The sequence below is a fragment of the Bufo bufo genome, chromosome 4 (assembly GCF_905171765.1).
Source record: "Bufo bufo chromosome 4, aBufBuf1.1, whole genome shotgun sequence".
Taxonomy (NCBI): Eukaryota; Metazoa; Chordata; class Amphibia; order Anura; family Bufonidae; genus Bufo; species Bufo bufo.
This window is the reverse complement of record NC_053392.1, coordinates 336,351,817-336,371,477: the sequence shown is the minus strand read 5'-3', so window position 1 is coordinate 336,371,477 and position 19,661 is coordinate 336,351,817. Positions and strand designations below refer to the sequence as shown.

Sequence of the window (19,661 nt, the reverse complement as noted above, 5' to 3'; positions counted from 1 at the left end):
CCCTTGACCCAGCCTGTTGCCTAATGTTTTTTATGGCCCCAGATTTCCTTGTGATTGCTGTCATTCTTAAATGTATAGTTTGTGCTATACTATGGCATATAATATATTGTTTTATGGTCTCTTCCCAAAATGTAATTTCTGCAGTGCCAGGTACCAATGTAATTCATACTTTTTCTATACGATGCTGTTCAGCATGTGAACGCTGCATAACTAACATAATAAGCCTTTATTTCCATATTCTACAGCACTGTACAGAGATTGTCATCCTAATCATCAGTACCTGTAGCCAAGAGAGCTCACAGTCCTAATTTTCCTATATTAGATACATAAGGCAAATTTGAGATGAAGACAATTCATTTACCAGTATGTTTTTTTTTGTAGTGTAGAAGGAAACCAGAGTATCCAGGGAAATACGATTAGGGTATATTTGCATTATAAATGTTTAGCATTGTCTATTGAGGACTAGTGTTAAGCACGAATATTCGAATAGCGAATATTAATCGTGAATATCGGCACTTCGAGAATTGGCGAATATTTAGAATATAGTGATATATATTTGTAATTTTGAATATTCTAGATTTTTTTTTCATCAGTAACCTCCCTTCTTGCTTGTGGGCCAATGAGAAGGCTGCAATATCTTATATTGGGCCAATGAGAAGGCTGCAATATATCCCTAGCAACCAATAGGAAAGTTGCCTACCAGTTATTATATAAGAACCTCCCCAGCAGCCATTTTCTGCAGTTTTTTGCAGATCTGAGAGAGAGAGCAATGTTATTGCTGTGCTCTGTGCTTTGTGTCATTACATTAGATAGTTAGTTAGTTAGCTCATTTATATATATATATATATATATATATATATATATATAATACAGATAGTTAGTGGGAGATAGTCAGTGTAGGTTAGATAGGGATATAGTGTAGCTGGTTCGGCTGTCCATACATACATGCTACAGACATAGTGCTGTGATGTCACAAGTTCACAACAATACTTAGTGCACCAATCACTAATATGTAGTCAGACCTGTTAAAATGTGAAGTTGCACGTATTGCGCAAAAATATTCGCATCATGAATTGTCGATTTGCGCAATCGTGAATATATTGGAGCACTCTATCTGCATATAAAGCTATTGTAATGTTCTGCCGTGCCAACCATTTTCTCCAGTCTCAGGAAACTTCTAGCAGCTTGAAAAATGTAGCTATAGTGACCCACGCCTGTATTGCGCGTGCATTACGCGAATATTACATTGCCAATTTTTCGTGATCAAGAAAATAATCTTGAATTTGTGAATATATGACGAATATTCTACCATCACTATTGAGGACTACAGCATAACAGGCCGAACTGGATGGACAAATGTCTTTTTTCGGCCATATGTACTATGTTACTATGTTACAATTGTCCCTGATTGTAGCAATATAGATGTTCAAACAGTGGGTAGTGCTGAGCCTACCCATGTTAAATGGCCGGGTGCACAAGAACAAGAGGTGTCCAATCCCTTTAACGTCAGTAAATGAAATAAACTATTGTCGCGCTTCACTCTGCATCCAGATACAAATCAACCAGGAACAACGTCATCCTTCTGATCCATGAGCAAAGGTGACAATTCACACTAGCCAATTCCAGCATTGAGCAGCACACCTCCATGATAAAATTTAACACGCCATTTTTTTCTGTTTTGGATAAAGATAAGAAAGTGTTTTTTAATACTCAAAGTTGCACTGCTCTGCACTGATGAAACACTATTGTTGGAACAGGGATTATATATAAGCCGTATGTACTAGCTGCTCTGCTGTTAGAAGTTATGTAATAGAAGAAGCTGAAGTTAAGACAAAACTTGAGTTAGGTGGTGTAGGTTGAGCGCAGAAAGGACTTGATTTCATTTTTCTGGACATGAGAGTTGTGGTCAATGATTCCTATTCAGAATGGTCCTGGGTGTACCCCAAGGTTCAGTGCTGGGTCCTCTATTATTTTATTTATTTATTAATGATATTGAGGACGGGATTAATAGCACCATATCTATTTTTGCAGATGACACTAAGCTGTGTAGAACTGTACGGTCTATGGAAGATGTCCACAAACTACAAGCTGACTTGAACACTGAGTGATTGGGCATCAACTTGGCAAATGAGGTTCAATGTGGACAAATGTAAAGTTATGCATCTTGGTAGTAATAATCTCCGTGCTTCATATGTCCTAGGTGTAACACTGGGGGAGTCACTTATGAGAAGTATTTGGGTGTCCTTGTAGATCATAGATTGAATTACAGCACACAATGTTAATCAGCTGCTTCTAAGGCCACCAGGATATTGTCATGCATTAAACGAGGCATGGACTCACGGGGCAGGGATGTAATATTACCACTATACAAAGCGCTGGTGCGGCCTCATCTGGAATTTTTTTGCAGCTGGAAAAAGTACAGAGGAGAGTGACTAAACTGATAAGGGGCATGGAGGGTCTTAGTTATGAAGAAAGATTAAAATAATTGAATTTATTTAGTCTTGAGAAGAGACGTCTAAGGGGGGACATGATTAACCTGTACAAGTATATAAATGGGCCATACAAAAAATATACAGCAAAAGGTTGTTCCATGTAAAATGTGCGCAAAAGACAAGGGGGCACTGCCTCCAACTGGAGAAGAAAAAGTTCAGTCTCCAGAAGCGTCAAAGCTTCTTTACTGTAAGAACTGTGAAACTGTGGAATAGACTTCCTCAGGACGTGGTCACGGCAGGAACAGTGGACAGTTTAAAAGTAAACAACATTAATGCTTATGAAAACGTGTAGAAATCTGAGTCTCATTTCCTTCTGGTATTCGCATCCCCACCTATCCCTTGGTTAAACTTGATGGACTTATGTCTTTTTTCAACCGTATTAACTATGTAACTACGAAATAAACACCCAGGTGACATAAAGGTATGGTTATAATGCTTTCACAATGTTCTGACTGCCATTGCTGGTAGTTATATTAGTAAAATGTATGTGAATACTTTAACCAGTTGGGAGCTGATTGTACTACATCCACATGCTTGACGGTCAGGAGGGGTGGTGCCTTAAACCGGAATTGGCTGGTGTGAATTGTTAGCTTTGGATAGATTGATTTGTATCTGGATCCCCATTGAAGCACAAACAATTTAGTGTATAAATATATATATATATATATATATATATATATATATATACACACTGCTCAAAAAAATAAAGGGAACACTTAAACAACACAATGTAACTCCAAGTCAATCACACTTCTGTGAAATCAAACTGTCCACTTAGGAAGCAACACTGAGTGACAATCAATTTCACATGCTGTTGTGCAAAAGGGATAGACAACAGGTGGAAATTATAGGCAATTAGCAAGACACCCCCAATAAAGGAGTGGTTCTGCAGGTGGTTACCACAGACCACTTCTCAGTTCCTATGCTTCCTGGCTGATGTTTTGGTCACTTTTGAATGCTGGCGGTGCTTTCACTCTAGTGGTGAGACGGAGTCTACAACCCACACAAGTGGCTCAGGTAGTGCAGCTTATCCAGGATGGCACATCAATGCGAGCTGTGGCAAGAAGGTTTGCTGTGTCTGTCAGCGTAGTGTCCAGAGCATGGAGGCGCTACCAGGAGACAGGCCAGTACATCAGGAGACGTGGAGGAGGCCGTAGGAGGGCAACAACCCAGCAGCAGGACCGCTACCTCCGCCTTTGTGCAAGGAGGAACAGGAGGAGCACTGCCAGAGCCCTGCAAAATGACCTCCAGCAGGTCACAAATGTGCATGTGTCTGCTCAAACAGTCAGAAACAGACTCCATGAGGGTGATATGAGGGCCAGACGTCCACAGGTGGGGGTTGTGCTTACAGCCCAACACCGTGCAGGACGTTTGGCATTTGCCAGAGAACACCAAGATTGGCAAATTCGCCACTGGCGCCCTGTGCTCTTCACAGATGAAAGCAGGTTCACACTGAGCACATGTGACAGACGTGACAGAGTCTGGAGACGCCGTGGAGAACGTTCTGCTGCCTGCAACATCCTCCAGCATGACCGGTTTGGCATTGGGTCAGTAATGGTGTGGGGTGGCATTTCTTTGGAGGGCCGCACAGCCCTCCATGTGCTCGCCAGAGGTAGCCTGACTGCCATTAGGTACCGAGATGAGATCCTCAGACCCCTTGTGAGACCATATGCTGGTGCGGTTGGCCCTGGGTTCCTCCTAATGCAAGACAATGCTAGACCTCATGTGGCTGGAGTGTGTCAGCAGTTCCTGCAAGACGAAGGCATTGATGCTATGGACTGGCCCGCCCGTTCCCCAGACCTGAATCCAATTGAGCACATCTGGGACATCATATCTCGCTCTATCCATCATGTCTCGCTCTATCAGGAGTTGGCAGATGCTTTAGTCCAGGTCTGGGAGGAGATCCCTCAGGAGACCGTCTGCCACCTCATCAGGAGCATGCACAGGCGTTGTAGGGAGGTCATACAGGCACGTGGAGGCCACACACACTACTGAGCCTCATTTTGACTTGTTTTAAGGACATTACATCAAAGTTGGATCAGCCTGTAGTGTGTTTTTCCACTTTAATTTTGAGTGTGACTCCAAATCCAGACCTCCATGGGTTGAAAAATTAGATTTCCATTTTTTTATTTTTGTGTGATTTTGTTGTCAGCACATTCAACTATGTAAAGAACAAAGTATTTCAGAAGAGTATTTAATTAACTCAGATCTAGGGTGTGTTATTTTTGTGTTCCCTTTTTTTTGAGCAGTGTATATATATATTGGACACACCTTCTCATTCAAAGAGTTTTCTTTATTTTCATGACTATGAAGGCATCAAAACTATGAATTAACACATGTGGAATTATATACATAACAAACAAGTGTGAAACAACTGAAAATATGTCATATTCTAGGTTCTTCAAAGTAGCCACCTTTTGCTTTGATTACTGCTTTGCACACTCTTGGCATTCTCTTGATGAGCTTCAAGAGGTAGTCCCCTGAAATGGTCTGGTGACTGTGGAGGCCAGGTCATCTGGCGCAGCACCCCATCACTCTCCTTCATGGTCAAATAGCCCTTACTTTCAAAGTTTTCCCAATTTTTCGGCTGACTGACTGACCTTCATTTCTTAAAGTAATGATGGCCACTCGTTTTTCTTTACTTAGCTGCTTTTTTCTTGCCATAATACAAATTCTAACAGTCTATTCAGTAGGACTATCAGCTGTGTATCCACCTGACTTCTCCTCAACGCAACTGATGGTCCCAACCCCATTTATAAAGCAAGAAATCCCACTTATTAAACCTGACAGGGCACACCTGTGAAGTGAAAACCATTTCAGGGGACTACCTCTTGAAGCTCATCAAAGAGAATGCCAAGAGTGTGCAAAGCAGTAATCAAAGCAAAAGGTGGCTACTTTGAAGAACCTAGAATATGACATATTTTCAGTTGTTTCACACTTGTTTGTTATGTATATAATTCCACATGTGTTAATTCATAGTTTTGATGCCTTCAGTGTGAATCTACAATTTTGATAGTCATGAAAATAAATAAAACTCTTTGAATGAGAAGGTGTGTCCAAACTTTTGGTCTGTACTGTATGTAATTTTGGTACGGCTAAATATAAATGACAGAGGAATACTAGATATAATTTTAGAGAAATGTTTTTCAGATGTTCTTACATTTCACTGTGTAAAATGAGACCCACAGCGGCATACCACAGCTACCATCCTGCAAGCCCTATAATCATAGTTCTTCAGAGAAGTGCTTGCAGTTTACACTCTTTTCTGTGTTTTTTGTCTGTATAAAAACTTTAATACCTGCTGAATGGCTCCTAGAAGCACGGGATGCAAGGGGGGCAGATGTCTTTTTCATTCCTGAGAAAAAAAATAAATATCTCTTTAGATATTAATTTGACCTGCTGCCATTTTCCCACAGAAGGTACAGGTCCGCTACAGTTGTGCTTTTCAAACTTTGAGCCCCCCCCCCTTTTTACTGGTGAGGAGATTTGACAGAAGTGATTATATGCTGCACAGGCCTTTCTCTGGCTGCAGCAATCTCTGATTCAGCAACACATTCTGTGCTTAGTTTACTGTTTTCAGGGAACACATTTTAAGAGAAATTGAGGAATTACCACATTCTGACGTGAATCTAGATTTTCATTCTGTGGCTTGTGAGGGTCAGCTGACGATTGAACTCTTTATAAAACTATTCATTACATGCTCATTTTATGGAGAATTTGGCCCTGTGCATAATAGGCATACTGCGATTTCAGAAGATGTCCAGATATCGCTCTCTGTGACACTTTATTTGGCGTGAATGCATCTTATATGGTCCTTTACCTCCAGGTGATGATCTCAGAGAAGTGGACGTTTCCAGGTCATACACTTGGCTCTGTAGTTCATCTACACGCTGAAAAGCATCCAGTTTTAAGCAGCGCTCCTGTATGAGCTGAGACTTTATCTACACAAACACAAAGAAGTAAAGTATAAATTATGAGTTTTAATGTAAAAAAGTCACAGAAAACATGCAGCCCCATTCTACACATGGCTATCTGTCTTTATGTATATCATACGTTCATGGTAGGGTGCTGCGGAGTATGCTAGCGCTATATAAACAGGATATAATTGGTCAAAGTTCTGACTCTGATACGATCATAGAGTTTCATGCACTACTTCTGTGTCTTCTACCTTTAACAGACACAATTTGGTGGCATAACAGATCATAGAATCGTGGCAGCTCAAAATGACATCACCATATAATGTTCCCATGAGGTTGAAAAAAAAACTAGAAGGTTTCCAATGTCTATTATACAAGCAGAGCTTCTAGGAAACATGAGCCTATATATGAGCAATTGTCTATACTGGGGGAAATGTGTGTGTATCCGCTGATGGTTTGCTTCAGAACTAACACCACTGGGATATTGCACTGCGCCCTGCAGAATAGTCTCAAGCAATCTGTAGCTCTCCAGCAGAAGACGTCAGTCATCAGGATGCTTCTGCCGGTCAAATAGCCTACTTGCCATGTTAGCTTGTGATCAGCGCAATACATTGTCACTGTCATTAGGGTGCTATAGCCAGGACTGGTCTTAGATTAGATGGTGCCCCGTGCAGTATATTTGTGTATTCTGTTGATGCCCACCTCTTAAGGTGTCACCAAAACTTAATGGGGCAGATTTAGTAGTCATATTTAATATTTAGACTGTCTAAAGGTATACTGAATGTATCACAGCGGTTCAGGCTGAATGATCATTTTGGTGCATCTATACACATTTTTGTCTAAATTTACACCACCTCATGATTGGCTTATCCAAAATGTGAAGAAACGTCAGCGACAAAATCCAATAATCTTTATTTCATATTTAAAAAACAGGTACACCGTCTTCTAGCTACACGTTTAGAAACAAAACTGTTTCTTTTTCACGATCGGTTGGCTTACTTTGCACCAAATGTTTTTACATTTAGCCACCCCTCCTTTCCCGCCAAGCTACTCCTCTTTAAGCCACACCCCTTGTCTAGGGAGGCGGAAAAGGCAATGAAGCAGCCTGTTGTGTAGCGGTCCTCCATATGTTTGAGCACCAAGTGTGAGGTCACAATGCAAGGAGCAGGTGCCCAGGCTATTAAGGTAAGCGACACTCCTTTCCACTGTCGGACTGGGGTGCTTAGGGTCCACTAGTAAAATTCATTCTGGGGGCCTACGGTACAGCTACATGCAAATACTACTTGCTCACACAGTGGCAGATGTGACACAAGATGATTCATTATGGAGGTCCCTGCTTTAACTTCGAGGCAGCAGGTCCTTGGAGACAGAGGTTACTGGATGGCCTACCTCTTTGCCTGGAAGTCATCTCAGCCACCTGATGTGTCTATAATAATAAACCGGGTGGTTTATTATCCAGTTTTTTATATGAACATAGGCTGATTGAGATGCTGTGCTCTGCCTATCTGTAAGTAGTGCAGTCAGTGTCTGTGCCACTTGTGCATGGGTTGAGGGACTGGGGGCTCACCATTGCTTAGGGGTCCACCAGTATATTCCTCTGTCAGCAGTCCGAGCCTGCCCCTTTCAATGACAGCATAGGTCACACATCCCAAGGGCCTGCCCTAAGTGTAGCTGCCATGGTGAAATTGTGAGTGTTTTATGGAAGCACGGGTCAAGGATTATGTGTCATGGACAGAAAATTTGATGGTGGGGCTTAAAGGGGTTGTCTCATCATGCACACTGGGGGCATATCGCTAGAATATGCCCCCATTGTCTTATAGGTGCAGGTCCCACCGCTGGGACACGCACCTATATCGAGAACGGAGCCCCGCAAGGTGGTGGCTGGAGGACTCCAAACCGGCCACCATCAAGCCGGCTCCCCATAGAAGTAAATGGGAGCGTACTGCGCATGCGCGGCCCCCGCTCCCATTCATTTCTATGGGGCCGACAAAAATAGCTGAGCCAGCACTCGGCTATTTTCGCCGGCTCCATAGAAAATGAATGGAGGGTGGCTGTGCATGTGCAGTGCACCCTCCTTCACTTACAGGGCTCCGTTCTCGATATAGGTGTGGGTCCCAGCCGTGGGACCCACACCTATAAGACAATGAGGCATATCCTAGCTATATGCTCCCATTGTCCATGATGAGACAACCCCTTTAAGTAACATGGCTTATTTATTAACAATACTAAAGTTCTTGAAGTGTGTAATTACCTGCTTTACTTCTTTTTTTGTCTTACTTTGCTGCAGCACACCCATTTTGGATGATCTTTCTGTTTCCTCGGCAAAAGAGCGCAGTTTGTGCTCCTTTTCCTCAATATCCTCCAGCAGCTTGTCCATGCTGGCAGATTTAATACTATCTAGCTGCTGTCTCTGTCTCGTCTCCTGAGAGTGTCTGTGCTCAGACTCATTTAGCAGCTGTTTCTGTAAAGTAATAATATAGATGTCACATGGCAATCGATTGAGTCTACCACACAGTCATTTCATTCTAGGAGGCGAACATCTGATATTTTTTACGGTATTTTGTCCGGAACAAAATAAATCAAGCTGAACTGAGTGAGCACTAGAAGAAATGAAGAATGAAGGGATCACAATGTGCAGTTCATTTGCTGCAGCGCAACCACTGCAAGTATCTAACTAAAGGTGGAGACAGAGCAAAATAAAGGTTTTAGTTTTCAACTTCTAAAACCGCCCTTCCATTTATTTGCACCCACACAATCTTCTCTAGTTGGATTGTAATTTAAATCAGGGATCCCTGCCAAACATCAGACTTGTCAGTCCTCTCCACAGATCTGGCACAGTCGCTGAGTCATATCTTTCCTATAACAGTGTTTATAAGCCTCAGATATATTTGGCTGAAAAATAAGATCCAATTCAGTAGCAGTGTCAAGGGTCTAAGATCACATGAAGGAAAATAAGGAATATATCCTACAAAGTAGAAAATTCCTTAGAGGCTATATACACCTTTGGGGGCATTTTTTATATTAATGCATTGGACTCATTATGAGCTAAAATTATTTTTTCAGTTGGTCTTTATTAAAAATAGAGAGTCCTTTTCTCTGTACAGAGCTTAACCCCTTAAGGACTCGGCCCTATTCCACCTTATGGACTTGGCAATTTTTAGCAAATCTGACCAGTGTCACTTTAAGTGCTGATAACTTTAAAACGACTTATCCAGGCCATTCTGAGATTGTTTTTTCGTCACATATTGTACTTCATGACACTGGTAAAATGAAGTAAAAAATAATTCATTTTTATTTATAAAAAAATACCAAATTTACCAAAAATTTCAAAAAAATTGCAAATTTCCAAGTTTCAATTTCTCTACTTCTATAATACATAGTAATACCTCCAAAATACATTCCCCATATGTCTACTTCATGTTTGGATCATTTTGAGAATGATATTTTATTTTTTGGGGATGTTACAAGGCTTAGAAATTTTCAAAAACCCAATTTTTAGGGACCAGTTCAGGTCTGAAGTCACTTTGTGAGGCTTACATAATAGAAACCACCCAAAAATGACCCTATTCTATAAACTACACCCCTCAAGGTATTCAAAACTGATTTTACAAACTTTGTTAACCCTTTAGGTGTTCCACAAGAATTAATGGAAAATAGAGATACAATTTGAAAATTTCACTTTTTTGGCAGATTTTCCATTATAATAATTTTTTTCCAGTTACAAAGCAAGGGTTAACAGCCAAACCAAACTCAATATTTATGGCCCTGATTCTGTAGTTTACAGAAACCGCCCATATGTGGTCGTAAACTACTGTACGGGCACACGGCAGGGCGCAGAAGGAAAGGAATGCCATACGGTTTTTGGAAGGCAGATTTTGCTGGACTGTTTTTTTTTGACACCATGTCCCATTTGAAGCCCCCCTGATGCAACCCTAGAGTAGAAACTCCATAAAAGTGACCCCATCTAAGAAACTACACCCCTCAAGGTATTCAAAACAGATTTTACAAACGTCGTTAACCCTTTAGGTGTTCCACAAGAGTTATTGGCAAATGGAGATGAAATTTCATAATTTCAATTTTTGGGCAAATTTTCCATTTTAATCCATTTTTCCCAGTAACAAAGCAAGGGTTAACAACCAAACAAAACTCAATATTTATGGCCCTGATTCTGTAGTTTACAGAAACACCCCATATGTGGTCGTAAACTACTGTACGGGCACACGGCAGGGCGCAGAAAGAAAGGAATGCCATATGGTTTTTGGAAGGCAGATTTTGCTGGACTGTTTTTTTTGACACCATGTCCCATTTGAAGCCCCCCTGATGCACCCCTAGAGTAGAAACTCCAAAAAAGTGGCCCCATTTTAGAAACTACGGAATAGGGTGGCAGTATTGTTGGTACTAGTTTAGGGTACATATGATTTTTGGTTGCTCTATATTACACTTTTTGTGAGGCAAGATAACAAGAAATAGCTGTTTTGGCACCGTTTTTATTTTTTGTTATTTACAACATTCATCTGACAGGTTAGATCATGTGATATTTTTATAGACCAGGTTGTCACGGATGCGGCGATACCTAATTTGTATACTTTTTTGTTTTTATGTAAGTTTTACAAAATGATTTCATTTTTGAAGCAAAAAAAATCATGTTTTAGTGTTTCCATAGGATGAGAGCCATAATTTTTTCAGTTTTTGGGCGATTACCTTGGGTAGGGTATGATTTTTGCGGGATGAGATGACGGTTTTATTGGCACTATGTTGGGGTGCGTGTGACTTTTTGATCGCTTGCTATTACACTTTTTGTGATGTAAGGTGACAAAAAATGGTTTATTTAGCACAGTTTTTATTTTAAATTTTTTACGGTATTCATCTGAGGGGTTAGGTCATGTGATATTTTTATAGAGCCGGTCGATATGGACGCGGCGATACCTAATATGTATCCTTTCCCCCCCCCTAATTTTTTTAACTTTATTTGGGGAAAATGACGTTTTTGTTTATTTTTACTTGAAACTTTAAATTTGGGGGGAAAACTTTATTTTTTCAACTTTTTTTTCACTTTTTTTTTGTCCCACTTTGGGACTTGAACTTTTGGGAGTCTAATCCTTTACAATGCATTCCAATACTTTATACTCTATATATTCTGTATTGGAATGCATTGGCTGTATGAGTAATACTGTGTGTATTACTCCTACAGCTTCCGGCCTGTGAGATCCAGGGGGCTGGATCTCACAGGCTCGTCAACCGAAGGCATCGCGCTGCTTTCTATGCCATCGGGTCCCCCCCACAGCCCCATGGGGACCCAATGGCACCACCGCCGCACCAGGTAAAAGCCGCAAACCGCAGGTCTGAATTGACCCCCCCCGCGCCGACACGGGGGGGGTCACGGGACCCCCCCGCGCATTTAGTCGAGGTGCCTGCTCAGTGATTTGAGCAGGCACCTTGTTCCAATCACCGCCAGCCGGGCGGCGGTGATCGGAACAACACATGACGTACCGGTACGTCATGGGTCCTTAAGGACTCGGGAACCATGCCGTACCGATACGTCATGGGTCCCTAAGGGGTTAAAATTTTGAATTCTCTCTCTGCACCGTCAGGCGGGAGCTGACGCTCCTTATTTGTCCTCTCCTCTCTTTCTGATAAGAACGTAGCCTAAATAAGTGTTTATGACCTCTTTTAGTAATTTAGAGGTAAAGGTTATGAGATGACTAACACAAAGTGAAAGTAGGATCCACACAGCTAAAAAAACTGTTAACCCTTTGTGACAGAACAGCTCAATATTTTAATTAAAGACCAATTGAAAAAAAAATTTTTTAGCCCCAAATGAGTAAAATGCAATCAGAAAAAAATTCACCTTACACAACCTTTAAATTCTATACTAAGTTGGGATTGAAAGAGCCACCTTTTGTGAAACAATACTATATTACTCTCTGCTACAAGATTTTGTGGTGGTTAATTAATTGAATAAATTCAAGAGGGATCTGGATGCCTTTCTTGAAGGTAATAATATCACAAGTTATGGGTACTAGATTTCTAGAGAAGGAACATTGATTTAAGTATTTATTATAATTGACCTATGTGGAATCAGGAAGGAATTTCTCCTGTTAATATAGGGTAATCAGTGACCATCTCATAGGGGTTTTTATTCAACAAATTACCTAGTATAATCAATATTTGGGATTTTTTCTGTCCCTGGCCTCTTTTATTTCGCTTTCCCTCTTTCTCTTAAGCCGAGACGACATTTGCAATAGTATGCCCCTCATATAAGCTTTATGCGACCACCAGAGCAACTCAGTGCTTATGTCTGGTTGATCGTTATTACCCACAAAATCTTGTAGCACAGTGGACAGATTCCGCACCCTGACATTTGAGAAGACAAGTATTCATCCGCCACTGTGGGGGCGGGGAATTTGGAACGCCATCTGCCATTACCAGACTGATTGGCGCGTGATCGGACTACGATGCACTCCCAATGTCAGACCTCTCAATATTAGTTAGCAAACTACTGGACACTAAAAAGTAGTCAATCTGTGATTGTGATAGGTGCGCAGAGGAGATATAGGTGTAGTTATGTTCTCCCCCGTGTTAATACCTCCGTATATCATGGTATGGAAATTCCCGCAAAGTGGCTCGGAGTTCTCCCCTATGCGCACGGTGCGCAGATTTGAAATCCAAGTCCGAGTCCAGTGGGATATTAAAATCCCCACCTATAATTACGTCACCTTGCGCAACTTTCTGAATTTTTTTGAACTGTTTTCTACAAAAGGACAGTTGTCTGACATTGGGAGCATAAATTGTCACCAGAGTGTGGGATCTGCCACCTATCTTGCAGAGTAAAATAACATAGCGTCCTTTGGCATCTGTGATACATTCAGTGAGCGAGTACGAGGTAGTGGCCCCTATACAGATAAAGACCCCAGCCTTCCACTTTTTTACTGCGCAGGAATGGAATATATTCTTCTGTGCACGCACCTATGTACATCTTTCTCCAATAAGTGCGACTCTTGAACGAAGGCTACGTCACTTTTAGAGTGTAGGATATCTGCCCACAGCTGCCTGCGGCGATATGGGGAGTTCAGTCCCCTCACATTCAGTGAAAAGACCTTAAGCCCCATATTATATACATAACATTGCTCCTCTTCCCACACATACTGTTGAGAAAATTACTAGCTAACACCCAGTATAGAATATCATGAAGCCCAGATTTCGCGGATCCTGCATCACCTTCACATTTTAACCAAACCTGAACAGTAAAACATAAAGAGAGAAAAGTGCTGAGTACAGAAAGGATAGAAACATAAGAACCAGCCGAGTAGGCCATCATGTATTGAGTTCAACTTTTTCAGGTGAAGAAAAAGTAGAGAAGAGGAAGGAAGTGGGGGATAGGAGTAGACATCTTCCCTCCAAACCGTCACCCCAAAACCTGAGCGCAGAGGGATCCAGGAACCCCACAGTCTCTTTTCAGGCAGCGTCCCATTCCGGAACAAGTTTTCCCAGACGCGAAGTGCCTCCTCTTGTCAGCTGCAGTTCATCTGTGATGAGGCCCCATTGCATAAGTTTACGTACCGCTTCATGCGGGTTGTGGAGAACTTGCAAAGTATCAGCATGAGAAACCAGTAGCTTTACTGGGAAGCCCCATCTATATTTCACTTGCTGCTCCTGTAGTGGCCTCACGGACTAAGCGTGGGCACTACACGAGGGTCAATTGTGGTGTGCGTTACTTCCTTTCACTTGGTATAGGAGTGTCATTTTCTATTGTGCATATTTTATGTAAACTATAAAATACTGTTGTTATATGTAATGTTTTTCCCTGTTTTATGTAGCATCAGGCCTAGTCCCTGTAGTTAGTCATCCCAGACGCTAGAGGGAGCTAGAGTACCCCGAGTATAAGTGTTCAGGCCCCAGACAGGGAAGGGTTGTTGAAAGTCAGGAGTCTGCAAAGACAAGCTGGAAGGCACCAGTCAGGGCCTTCTCCTGACATGCAACTAGACAGTCCAGGCTTCTAGTTGCCACCAGGAGACTAGTAGAGGGATCCTAGTCTACCTCCTGATCCACAGAGCCATGTTAGCTCAGAAGATCTATCCCAGGGGAAGAGGGTACCTCCTGGAAGCAACCCTGTAGTTCCCACAAAGTCCAGCAGAGCCAACATGTCCGGCTAATACAAGTAAGCTGAAGGGCAGAGAGACTAGAGGTATGGAGCAAGAATGAGCACCTAAGGAGGATTATTTACCAAGGATAAAAGCCTACAATAAGGTATCTGGGCCTTGGGATTAAAGCCAGACAGGAGTCCGAAAGGGACAGTGTACACTAATCTCCGAGGAGTCTGTACAGCCTGATTCTGCGCATGTGGATGTTTCCCCTCTGTGTATCTTGCCTAACCACCATATACCTGCCATAATTGTGTGACCTGCTTGTGAAGTGTACTTGACATGTGGAACTGAGTTGCCAGCTAACTGTACAAAGTGGAATTTACTACAGTAAAGTAAAGTTTGGTTCACCCTGCCATCTGTGTTCCTTGCTTATTAAGACCTTCCACCGGTGTGCCACCGTTACCGGCACTGGCGTCACGAACCTTAAAGGGACCTTGCCCCAGGCACATAAAACACCTGCAACAACCAGGGCACCTCAACCACCACCAGGCCTGGTCCCTAAATACAGAGTGTGCCCCAGAGGACTTTTGTGCCAGCCTCTCCTTCACTGCTGTATGCCTGCCCAGGGGTTTCCCTATATAACTGTGAGTGACCCTCGCTTACCATTGACCGTGACCTCACAATCGCATTACCCTGCAGGTCTGGCGTACCGCACTCCCTTAATACTTTGGCAACCGGCCCAAACTCCCTTCTTTTAGCCAGTGTAGCGGCAGAGAGATCAGAGTAGACGGAGATGCCTTGGAATATGGCTGATGGGTGTGGTTCCCGGCTGAGTGTCCTGAGGAAAGAGTCTTTCACTGTATAGAAGTGAATCCGGGCGATGACATCCCGGAGTACAGCTGCATCCAACCCCTTCGGTTTCGGCACCCTGTGTATGCGGTCTATGATTAGATCTCTATCTAAGCAGGTGGGTAAAGACGCTTGAAGGAGTTGTTTGAGAAGCGGTTCCAGACCTGCGTTGTCCACCGTTTCTGGGATGCCTCTAATCCTCACATTATTCCGTCTATGACGGTCCTCCAGGTCCTGCAGCTTTGCGCTGATTTTATTAATGTCCTCCTCCACAGCTTCATGAGCTTCTATGAGGGAGTTATGAGACGCTGCAAATTCGGCCATCTTGTTTTCCATGTGCGCCGTGCGCTCCCCAATGTCCCTAATGTCTTTCTTAAGGTCTTTCAGCAAGCCCATCATGTCCTCTCTCATAGAGGAGCGCAGATTATCGAGCAGGGCTCTCATAACCTCCTCGGTCAGGTGGGTAGGGAGCGAGCTGGAGTGTCTGTCGCTGATAGACCCCCCCCCTGAGGTACACGGTGAGGCCGCGGGCGCGGCCGGGCTGGAGCCTGGTGAGGACGAGGGCCGAGTAGCGCTTCTGAGGCCTGTGCTTGCCGGACTCTGCTTACCGAAGAATTTGGTTAATTTGACCGGGACCGGGCGCCTGCGTACCTTCCCCATGCTGGTGGAGGTGATAGATGCCGGGTGTCGGGTTCTCTGGATGCCGCTGTGAGCCGCTTTAGACAGGTGAGGTCCGGAGCTGAAGAGCTAAGCGACCGGCGCCATTAGCGTGCAGGCCACGCCCCCATCAATATTTGAGATGTATGAAACCAAGCACAAGTTAATAGACATTGCATTTGTTAAATGGTCACTACACCTTTTCACACAACTTTGCATAAATCAATAGTACAAGAGAACGCAAGAAACTCTGTAATATGTTTTTTCTGTGAGAAATGCCTTTTTCCCATTCAAGACGGGATCATCTCTGCAGGAGGATCATATTACACATGTCAATGCAAATCTATGGAGAGGTGAGGAGTGAGAATGAACTAAGGAAATATACACAGACATGCACACTGAACAGCTACGTAGAAAGCTTATAACTCATCACACAAATACAGCTATCTTTAATGTCCTCCATTATCCTGGGGCTGCTTCCAAGTGACTGTGAGACAGATAGGAAGGAGATTCTCCTCTACTTTGGGTGTGTAGTGGATGGAAGCTAGTCTCCACCCACCATGTCTGAGAGAACTGCACACCAGATATTCAGCAAGCACAGAGGAAAATTGCTAGTAAACAGCAGATACAAGTCATATTATAGCCAGCAATAGTTACTCCTCATGTTCACACATTGTACTATTGATTAATGCAAAATTTGTTGAAAGTTCAGTGCCGCTTTAATGAACTATATCCTAGATATCAGACTGTGGTATTTACTTGCACTATCCTCGTGCTTTTAATGTGCAGCGCATTTTAGGGGTATTTTGATGGAATTAGCAGTGGGTACTGGGTACTTGGCTTAGGAACACTGAGAACTGGAACCATATGACTTAGCTTTACTGTGCATAACCCTGTACTTATAGTCAGTATTTGTGCTACAGTTCACAATATAGTGAGCAGTGTACAATACAGTGCAGTATGTTTCATGTAAGTGTATAGTTTATGCACAATGTAGTATACGGGAAGACTACCTGTTTACTCAGCTGTTGTTTTACTTTGCTGGATTCAGCCTGTGTTTTTGTCAAAGCTGTCCTTGCACCCATCAGCCGTTGGCGTAACAAGGATACCTCTTGTTCCACAAGCAGTTTCAGCTTTAAGCCTTCTTTTTTGTTCTGAATAGCTTCCTAGTCATAAAATACAAGAAAACATAACAATTATACATTTTAAGGAACTGTCATTTTAAAGGAAAAGTTTAAAAAAGATTGCGTATCCCTAGCATATGCTATAAATGTGGAATTGATATGGTGGAGATCGTTGGGACCCAATAATCATGACAACTGTATATGAGTAAATGGGGCTGAGCTGAAATAGATACATAGTCTTGGCAATAGCTCCAGTTCTTGTACAGGATGTCAACTAATCACTGTGGTTCGTTGATTCTCATGATTCTTGGGGACCCAGAAATCACGTTTTTCCAGGAGGATATACAGTATATGAAAGCCATATACAGGCTGTTAGTTTTTTTTTTTTCTTCGCATACAGTATAGTAACGTAGATGAAAGTTGTATGGAAGACGCTTCAGCATATGAGGTGCCACTTCTGGGTTATCTCATGATGTAAAATAGAAAAGGCTTGTATATAATATCTAATGGATTAAAGCAGGTCACTGCATAAGAAAGTGTGGGGAACACCTGTGGTTTAGCGTTATGGTCTTAACGTCTGTTGCTTTTCTGTGTATACCAGAAACTTAATGGAGATGGGAGAATCTCTCTTCCTGTGGTTTTGGTTTGCACATTCAATAGGGTCAAATATACCTTTTCAGCTTTTCTCAGCCTCTCCCGCAGCTGGCCATCCTTGGCTGTGATTTTCCACTTATTTAGTGCTTTCAGTTTGCAAACTAATGCTTTGAGCTGACTGTTCTCATCTCTTAGATCCTGCAGCTTTTCTTGCTGGGAATAAAATGATAATATGTATGGACGGCAAAACAAACGTGATTCTGTGAGAAAAATAGATAGATAGATAGATAGATAGATGGATAGATAGATAATAGATAGATAGATAGATAGAGAGATAGATATGAGATAGATAGATAGAGGGATAGATAGATAGATAGATACATAGACAGATAGATAGATAGATTGTGGGTTGGAAAACCCCCATTAGATTCCACGGAAATTGTGGAGTTTTTCTAAAGTTTTAAGGGAGTGACCCCGTGGTAAGTCATGCCTACCTGCAGTAACCAATGGCAACAAAAGTTTGATGCAAACCTGTAGAGGCATTGGTTGGCATAGGTGGGCATGCCCTAGCCACATGTAACCAGTCCCACTGTGGGGTTGCATTCTTCAAAGTTTTTAATGGCATTTTTTGTAGCATTTTCTAAATGATGTATTTTTGCACACGCATTACCTAGAGCATGCTGTTTCTGAAAAGCAAAATGCACCGTTAAGGCTGTTTGTGACTCGGGCCTGAGAGTAGACAATTCCTTAAAAAATCTTTACTGGCAATCATCAACTGACGATGTATTTATATATGTAGAAAACTACCAAAATATTTATTAAAAAGTTTTTCTTTGGTTCAAGAAAAAAAAAAAACATTAACTGGCAAATGAACAGATCAATTACTTGGTGCCCTCCTTTTCCTCTTTTTAGCTGTAGATCCACCAGTTCCCAGGCTTTTCTTCTGCCATTCAAGATGGTTCACTGCCTTTTAGACTACCTGATACATGCTATGTATGCTGTGAGCAGTACTGGCAAATCCAAGAGCAGGGCTGGACAAGCAGGAAGTGACTTATGCATCAGGTGGTCTAAGAAGTGGTGCAGCCAGCTTGGATGACAGAAGAGGAGCCCGGGATATGTCAGATTTGTAGGTGAAAAGGAAGTTATCATGTAAGTGTTCTGTTCGATTCCCAGTTAATGTGAATTTTCTTTCTTGATCTGAAGGGTACCTTTAAGGGCTTGTCCCACAAAATATATTGCAATGAACTGAACATTTCAAATGAAATATTATTGCAATATACATGCAATAAATATATGCCATATATATTTCTGGGGCAATATGTGAAGGACTATTCTCTATTTTATCCACAGGGTTGAGCTGGAGGGATCACGTTATGCTTATATATAGTGACCCTATCCACCTATAGTCTTCTCAGCTAACTTAAACAACCCTTCTTCTGAGATCTTTCATGACTTTTGTTATTTCTGCTGCCATCCCCTTTCTAAGTTTTTATCATATCACTTTTATAAATTGATGTCCATTAGACTGGGGCTACACAGTAACATGTGTCACATGCAGTGATGGTCAGTTCGCAGTGTTCGCCAGTGAACACATGCGGGCTGCCATCTTGACTCACCCGTCCGGCGATGCACAGGTAAGCCCTTACCTGTGTCGGGAGCCGGTCTGAAATCAAATGCGGTCACCGGGAGCAGGCAGTTCCGAGCACAGCCTGATGAAGGCCCCCGTCGGCTGTTCTCGGAACTGCCTGCTCCCGGTGACCGCATTTGATTTCAGACCGGCTCCCGGCACAGGCACAGGTAAGGGCTTACCTGTGCATCGCCAGACAGGTGAGTCAAGATGGCAGCCCGCATGTGTCCGCTGGCGAACACTGCGAACTGACCATCACTGGTCACATGACAGCAAGTCATGATATACAGTATATATAGCTATGTGTGACTTGTCTG

The 19,661-nt window shown here is 42.5% G+C and overlaps 1 protein-coding gene across 1 annotated transcript in view; it reads right to left on the bottom strand.

Annotated features, from left to right (window-relative positions):
• LOC120999200 (coiled-coil domain-containing protein 162-like) overlaps positions 1 to 19,661 on the bottom strand; it is a 71,292-nt gene that overhangs the window by 4,691 nt on the left and 46,940 nt on the right. The window contains exons 17-21 of the mRNA XM_040430074.1: positions 17,796 to 17,930; positions 17,013 to 17,165; positions 8,661 to 8,870; positions 6,313 to 6,433; positions 5,791 to 5,847 (exon numbers count right to left, since the gene is read on the bottom strand). Of these exons, the coding sequence (XP_040286008.1) occupies positions 5,791 to 5,847; positions 6,313 to 6,433; positions 8,661 to 8,870; positions 17,013 to 17,165; positions 17,796 to 17,930 (676 nt within the window). The remainder of the gene's footprint in view (positions 1 to 5,790; positions 5,848 to 6,312; positions 6,434 to 8,660; positions 8,871 to 17,012; positions 17,166 to 17,795; positions 17,931 to 19,661) is intronic.